The following is an 8146-nucleotide window of genomic DNA, read 5'->3' as shown; positions in this document are numbered from 1 at the left end:
AGGCAAAAATATACTAAAGCAAAAGAGCAAGAATGGAGGTTTTGAAATTTACTGAAGAGACAAAACTAGGAATAATCATGGCAGTATATTGAATCTTTGTCAGAAAAACAATTATTTAGTTTAAGAAGACAGTGACATTTTCAAATCTAAAAAACGCAATCCCATCACAACGCGCTATTTGTAGAAAAACAAAAAAGTTTTCTCCTCCATGCACGCGTTTTAATCCACCGTGTTTTTTTGTCATAAGTTTCTTGTCCGAAGAACTACAATTAAGAAGAAAAAAAAAACTGTTTTCTTGGATTACTCGTTTTCATTGAACTATTTTTTGCCATTTTATGAACTATTCAATGATCATCACGCGTTTGTTCATTTTCCAGCTCATTGTACCCTTCCAAAATCCAGTTTTTCCAAGTTTACTTGTCTGGCTTTTAAAGTCTAGTGATGTGTACAACAATTCAAGCAGTTGTTGATACTTTTGAAAGAAACTATATATATATAAAGAGTAGTTATACAAGCATATTTTAATAATGTTTTCAGTTGCTAGCTCTTTTCTTTTTGGGTTTTTCTTATTGCTTCAAATGTTTTAATTACAATATTTTATTGACTTTAGTAGCATTAAGTGTTTTGGGATTAGTGATATTCTTTAATGAGTTTCCAGGTATCTTCTATGACTGAGTTTAGTTCTAGTTATTAGTCAACTGAAGCAATCTATATACTGCTAAGCATATCTATAAAGGGGACACCTGGAGCAGGTTTTGGCTACTGGGGTTTGAATATTTATGCTCCCAAAGTGTTTGGGTTTTTGCCTTCATTAAATCACTGTCAAGTTCCAACTTTCATTTTTCCCATGATGTTTCCAAGTAAGAGGCCTTCACCTGATGAAGGTGATGAGAGGTGTGAATCTATGGTTCCTGAGCCCAAAAGAAGGGCTACCCTTGAGAAGTGAGTTGGTTTATTTGTGCATGAAATGAGATGAGTTTGCTTCTTTTGTGTTCTAAGCTAATTAATGTTTTGCATGTGTCTGAATTGGGTTTTCTTGTTCTTGTTCTTGTGCAGCGCTGTTAGAAGCATAATGGGATTTGGAGGGCTTTCCCTGAATAGAATTGTGCTCAACCTGGAACCAATGCTGAGATCATGGGTTAGTCATTATTTCTTTGAGGACCTAACTAGTACATATATACATATTGATTCAAGTTCAATTAATAGATTATTTGACTTTGTATTAGCAACGAACCTTTTGACTCAACCTGAGATGTTTTAAGCTATCCTCTTGTTACTCGGACTCTTTATTGTCTTGCGATTTTGACAAAATGACCAAAAACTGTATTCGTTAAGTTCTAATTTCCCTTCCTCTTTCATCTTTTGGAAAAACATATGAATTCTCAATTTGCCGAAATGCTTTAAGCATATAGATCTTGTTCATAAACTTTTACAAAGAAACTAGCACTACTTTTAATAGTGAAAGGGCAAATCTCTGCAAATCTTTTCAAAACTTATAAAAATAACAGGGCATACATGATATTGATCAATGGATTATCACCTGCATGTGTTTCTTTATGCTTGAAACTTGGATTGAGTTGCCTGAAATTCTTAGGACAAAGTTCCTTTTTTAGTTATACCTCTATTTTAAATCTTGTATATATCATTTGTGATTAGGTAAGGGAAGAAGTGGAAAAAGCAATTCTATCCTCTTTTCATCCATCTTCAAGGTAAGCTATATTGGACCTACCTTCATGGATCGTATGTTGACAGATTTGTGCCTTTGATAGATCCATTCATCAACATCTCCAAGATTCTCTGAATTAACTTCAGCTTTGCATTGCTTGTATTTTGTTGCCTAGGATCCAACACTAGAATTATGTTGACCGTTTCTAAAGCTCTCTTCCTGAAATATATTCTGATATACTAATATATCATCCATGTCTCCTTACAAGTTTCTTTCTGAAATCTTGCTTTATTTTCTCTACTAACAGTCTAACGTTGGTCTCTTATTTACTGGTTTTTTAGGTCCTTGCTTAATCAGACTGAGGCATCGAGAGGAAGAAGCTTGCAGTTGCGTTTTGTTAATAAACTACCCTCTACCATATTTACGGGTAGCAAGGTTGAAGCCGAGGATGGCGATACCATTAAGATTATCCTAGTTGATGCAACGACGGAAACAATGGTCTCATCTGGTTCATTGTCTTCTATTAAGATTGAGATTGTAGTCCTTAATAGTGAGTTTGGTGCTGATGAGCGACAAGATTGGACGGAAAATGAATTCAATGCCAGTGTTCTTCGTGAAAGACAAGGTAAAAGGCCACTGGTGACTGGGGATGTGAGTATCACCCTGGTTGATGGTGTGGGAAATGTTGATAATGTGATTTTCACTGACAATTCTAGCTGGATAAGAAGTCGAAAGTTCAGATTAGGAGCCCGAATTGTGCAAAGAATTTCTGGTGAGTCGACAATCAGGGAGGCTACAAGTGAAGCATTCATAGTGAAAGATCATCGTGGGGAGTGTAAGTTCATAGTTCAAAGGTTCTTTTAAACTTAAGCTTCTATAATCTCTTTTGTAGAACTTTATCATTGGAATATATATATATATATATATATCTATGCAGTATACAAGAAGCACTACCCTCCCTTCCTGCATGATGAAGTATGGCGTCTGGAAAGGATAGCCAAAGATGGTACCTTCAATAAACGGCTGACCTCTAATAATATTTTCACTGTCAAGGACTTCCTTCGATTGCATGTTATTGATTCATCTGCACTGCGCCATGTAAGCGAATACTTCTTAATTTCAATCACAAAACTTCAAGCATACATGTTATTGTCATGGTCTATGTTACTTGACTGGAGATGACCGCAGATACAAATACATATATCTGAAAAATATGTTATTAGCACCGACAATTTAGGGAAACGAAGAGTTAGGAATAATATAGGTGTTGATGCACCTTTTTTTTTTTTTTTTCATTCTGCTGAACCAATGTGTTGTGACATTAATTACTGCAGATACTTGGTTGTGGGATCTCAAATAGGGTATGGGACACAATCATAGAACATGCTTTATCTTGTGTTCTTGATGATGATGAGTGGTATTCCTACTATGGAACTGCACAAAGCGTTGGACTCCTATTAAACTCCATTTACAGAGTTGAGGCAGCTACATTTGATGGCCAGAATTACCAGCCAGTGGAAAATATGACCTTTTCACAAAAGGTTAGTGTGTCATATCCATGGACAGTCAATCATTGCAAATCATTTACCATACTTCAGCTCGGATATGCTCCATATGACTTAAAATTGAATGTTTTCTCTGCTTAATTTTCAGCTTCTGGTGGAAGATGCAAAGAGACAAGCTTACAAGAATGTTGGGGAGCTAGTTTCGGTTGACCGGCGGGCAACTATCAGACCCTTGATGCCCATGACAAATTTGTTGCCTGAGCCACTTGGCATCACAAATTTACTTCTACAACCACCTGAATTCTCAGTTGAAAACGAAGGTACAAGAATTTTCTGGTACAGACATGTATAGTCGTCGTTCCGATGTACATAGTGCAGGCTATAACATAAAGTCTTCTTGATCGAATTCATTGTATGTAAGCAGATAAACCAGATACATCACATGGTAATTTCAACCATTCCTTAACATCCTATGTCTATGAAACGGAAGATACAAATCAATTACAGGTTTGTTTACAACAGGATGAGCTTGCAATTCAAGCTTTTAATCCAACGCTAAGAAACAGCTTCAGAATGGGGGACACCTTCCATTCCAATGGAGAGAACAGTTTGTCATTTTTGTCAGATGACCATTTTGCTACAGAGGATAATTCAGAAGCTGAAATGCCAATTTGGATTTCAACTACTCCACCATGGGGACATGCCAGTGGATCTGTTTCAACCCCGGCAGCATCCGAATCATCTTCCTCAAACTTTGATGTAAATAACCAAAGAAGCATGGGAGAGAGCAGAGATGTGTGGCCCAAAGCTAGGTGGTTGAAGTTAAGGGCTGTTATCCATTGGAGGTCATTTACTCGCGGTGCTGCATGAAGGCGCCTCTGCTTGCCACTAGGCATATGTATATAATTCAATAGATTTAAAGCAATTAAGCTTCTCAAGGTTACGTCAATGTCCAACTTGATTCATGCATGCAATCAGGAGGCAAGAATCTCCTAGATGTTTTAGCTTCTTTTTTTTTTTTTTTTTTCCCTCTTGTGGAAAGGATTTGGCCTAATTGTAACAAATTGAAACAAAAGGGTCCTTGTAATTGTTTTTGTAAAAAGTTGGAACTTTTTCTTGGGTACGTAAGTGTTTCTAAATAACACAGTTAAATTATGCATTAGATATCATTTTTAAGAAATCGAATCAAATTATAAAAATATGATGCTATACTGTAAGATAAAATAATATTAATTGAAGTGCAAAAGCATTTTCGAATGTGCAACAAAATCTAATGATTGACTAAGGTAAAGAAAGAAAGGTAAACATGATGAGACAATCTTTTAATAATTGATATATATTGAACGATGGATGAATCCCATGGCAATAAATTTGACAACCCTTTTATAACCAATAGTATGGTTACGTTGGGTTAATTGTTTTTAATTAAAATAAATTTTTAAACTTAAAATATTTTTTTATTTTTAAGATTTTAATCTCCTTATTTTTAAATTTAAAATTCATCTCCAATTATTAACATCATTAAATTTTTTTGTTAAATTTGTTGGAGTGGCATTTTATTTTTTTAAAAATACTCACATGGTAATCATGCAACAAAAAGAAAAAAATTGCAATGGATGTGAATTTTGTTATACGTAGTAGGAATGATCACAAACCAATAAGAAAGAAAAATAAGAACACGCAGATTTTACGTGAAAAATCCTTATCAGGAAAAAAATCACGGGCAGGGGAGGAGAAATTCACTAATGTTGAAAAGCAACAATACAAGAGGTTTGCGGCTATGCAGTTTTCAAAGGTTAAACAACCTGTCTAATAGACGAATTATAGTTTTATACGAATTCAACTTATGCGGCAAAGTTTGTTTCCACATATCCCCCATTTTGCCTCTCTATTTTATTTATTTAACATGTGAGTTGCACTTTGAACTTTTCAGGCCGGATCAAACGAGATTCAAGTCACACAACTCTAACAAATTTAATAGATAATTTTAATGGTGTTAACAACTCTTAAAAATTACATCATCATTTTAATCAAAATAAAGCATTTGCGCTAGTCAATGACCTTGTAAAATTTGAGGTACCAAATTATGTCAAGAAGTTGAAGTATAAAGATTAAATCTTAAATTTAAGCATAGTATAGGGACTAAAATTGAAACTTGACCATTGTTATATAATCTCTAGAAAAATACGGTTTCATGCCACTTTGCCACTTTCAATCTTTTTTTTTTTGCCAAGACGTTTATAAATAGTTGAAAGTAGTAACTTTTAGCCTTTCAATAACAAATAACTTCTTCTTTTGTTTTTTTATTCTTAAACACTTGTCAACATACAATGGATATGATAGTAAAATAATAAGATAACTATCACACGTAAATATATAAATTATTTGGACTAATAAATGGCATTCTAAAAGTAAAGGACCAAATTATGTAAAATTAAACCATAAATATCATATGTGAGCATAAAAAGAAATCAAAAGCGCAATTTTACCATTTTCTTATAATAACTAAAAATGGAGAAAATCATGTCATTAGTTAATCCAAATAATTAGCATGGTTAATAATTTTGGTAGCGTGGATTTTTAAAAGGGTTTATTTCAGCTCATCATGTTAATTTTTTTTGTTAGAGTAGTATTTTATTTTAAAAATTCACATAAATTTTTTTATCAAAGTAGTTATTAATATTAACTGTTTAGACTAAATATTATAAAAATAGAACTAAATTATTGTAGAAATTCAAGTATAAAGATTAATTTAGGCCTAGCGAGAGGGACCAAAAGTGATATTTGACCACTTTTGTAAAATGCAAAAGAAAAACTGAACATGTGCCAAGTAAAGGGATTAAAAGTGATATTTGACTGATATTGTATAAAATTTAAAGAAAAAAAAATTGAAGAAGGAAGGATTCAACATGGGTCAAGTAGGAAGGTACAAAAGACATTCCTTAATACATAGTAGTATAAATTTTATATTTTTGAGTAATTTTATTTGTTTATCTAATATAAAAAGTGGTTATACATTTATCACAATATTTAATATTTAAATTATATTTAACTATTAATTTTGTCTAAGGAAATTGCTCAACTTTTAGACCCAATATAGCATGAATGATAAATAATAATAATAATAATAATAATGGAAAGCGGGGTGGTGCTTGCTCACCTCATTTTTTAATCATGAGGTTAGGGGTTCAATCTTTATTTATAGGAATGAAGCGCATTCCATGACCAACTGTTTAACTCTTTGAAGAACATTTGTGATAAGGAGATTAGTCATTATATTTTCGTATTTCTCATGTTCTAAGTTGATATATTTATCATATTTAATTAACCAATTTATGAATTACTTAATTGATTTATGAGTTTTTGTGTTCTCAATTCATAGTAAGTTACTTAACATATGAAATTTAAACAATTTATTGAATTGACATCTTTAATGAAATTCAAAATGTAATTCCACTTATTAAAAGTTATTTTTATTTAATAAAATATTATCAATATATTTTTATGTGAAATCTAAACATTTTATGGAAATAATATCTTAACTAAAATTTATTATTTTTATTTCACCTATCTAGATCAAATTTATTTAATAAAAATTAATCAATAGGTTTGCTTATATGAAAAATGTATAATTTTACTTTAAATTTTGAGGCAAATCGGCTTTTATAGATGTTCGAACATTTTCTGTTGAAAAGTTTTGTTACACTTAATTTTGCAACATGGGTTTTAACAAAAAACTAAAACAATCAATACATATCTTATTAGATTGGCAATTTTTTACTTATTTATTTGTAATGGATATTTTGTAACTCAAAATAGATAGAAAATGAACAATTAATTTGTTGAATGGGAATTAGATCAACTTGCACAAAGTCTATGATTATGAGAAAGACAGACTGTTTTTGAAGATCTAGGAGAGTTTGTATTTCACAATGACTCTTTTACCTAAGAATGATTGTTATCCGATCAGCTAGGAGGACTATTAAATGAGTCTTATCGAGCATTCTGAACTTAGTTTATCAGTTGAACATTCAATGGTCATTTAAAGTTCAAAAACAAGTTGATAAGATAAGATCATACTATGTTTAAATGTAACATGTGTTGCCTATATAAAGGTTGTTGAGTTACACACTTTGGCATGGGTTTTGAAAGTTGATTTTGTCCTTTCAGAGATGTTTTTATTAAGTAGTTTATCACTGATATCTTAAGATTTTATTAAGAGTTTCATTCACTTGTATATAAGGGTGAGACTAGTTATACCTTATGTTATTGGGTAGTTAAAGCCTTGAGCATTGGGTATATAATGAAAGTTATTTAATGGATTCATTCTCTGAGAAAGGCTTCGCAAAGAAAGGATTATTATTCAAACAATGTAAACAATCTTGGTCTCGTTTTATACTTTGATTTTTTTTTTGTTATAATTTGCTTCTTAGTTCTATCAAAATAGTTTTCGTGATATCACTTTTGACAAAAAAAAGTGCAATGTCTGCAAACCGGTGTATTTTTTAATTGGTATCAGAGCTTTTCTTCAAACATACTTAAAAAGGATCTTAAATCCGATTTCTATTAATAGAGGCCATGAAGGAAGGTAACTTTATATCTTAAATTATGATGTTTAGAAGGTTAGGATAAAAGCATTTATAAAGTCCATTAATAAAAGGGCATGAAGAGTTATTAAAGATGGTTGGACTCAACCTAAAAATATTGGTAATGATGGCATTATGACCCTGGAAAAAAAAGGTAGATATCTTGTTGAAGAAGAAAAGGTTTTCCATCGTATTTGAAACCATTGAATGCAATCTTCAATGGAGCAAATATTAAACAATTCAAAATTATTTCCATGTGTGAATTCGCTAAAGATGAATGGACATTTCTCCAAAATCAACATGAAAGTAATGTATCAATTTGAATTCCAAACTCAAAATCCTTACTTTTAAGTTTGAATATTTAAGAATAGATAAAGAAAAAGCTATTT

General features: G+C 31.7%; 1 protein-coding gene across 1 annotated transcript; it reads left to right on the top strand.

Annotated features, from left to right (window-relative positions):
* The first annotated feature begins 290 nt into the window (after window positions 1–290).
* LOC108463756 (calmodulin-binding protein 60 B-like) lies at window positions 291–4335 on the top strand. The gene is made up of 8 exons (XM_017763661.2): window positions 291–942; window positions 1057–1138; window positions 1657–1709; window positions 2008–2501; window positions 2604–2764; window positions 3001–3207; window positions 3320–3491; window positions 3596–4335. Exons 1-8 carry the CDS (start codon window positions 848–850, stop codon window positions 4039–4041), a joined length of 1710 nt encoding a protein of 569 aa, XP_017619150.1. The 5' UTR covers window positions 291–847; the 3' UTR covers window positions 4042–4335.
* The last annotated feature ends 3811 nt before the right edge of the window (window positions 4336–8146 follow it).

Source organism: Gossypium arboreum, chromosome 13, assembly GCF_025698485.1.
Source record: "Gossypium arboreum isolate Shixiya-1 chromosome 13, ASM2569848v2, whole genome shotgun sequence".
In the NCBI taxonomy this organism is placed as follows: Eukaryota; Viridiplantae; Streptophyta; class Magnoliopsida; order Malvales; family Malvaceae; genus Gossypium; species Gossypium arboreum.
The sequence above is the reverse complement of the archived record's forward strand: the minus strand, read 5'-3'. Positions and strand labels throughout refer to the sequence as shown.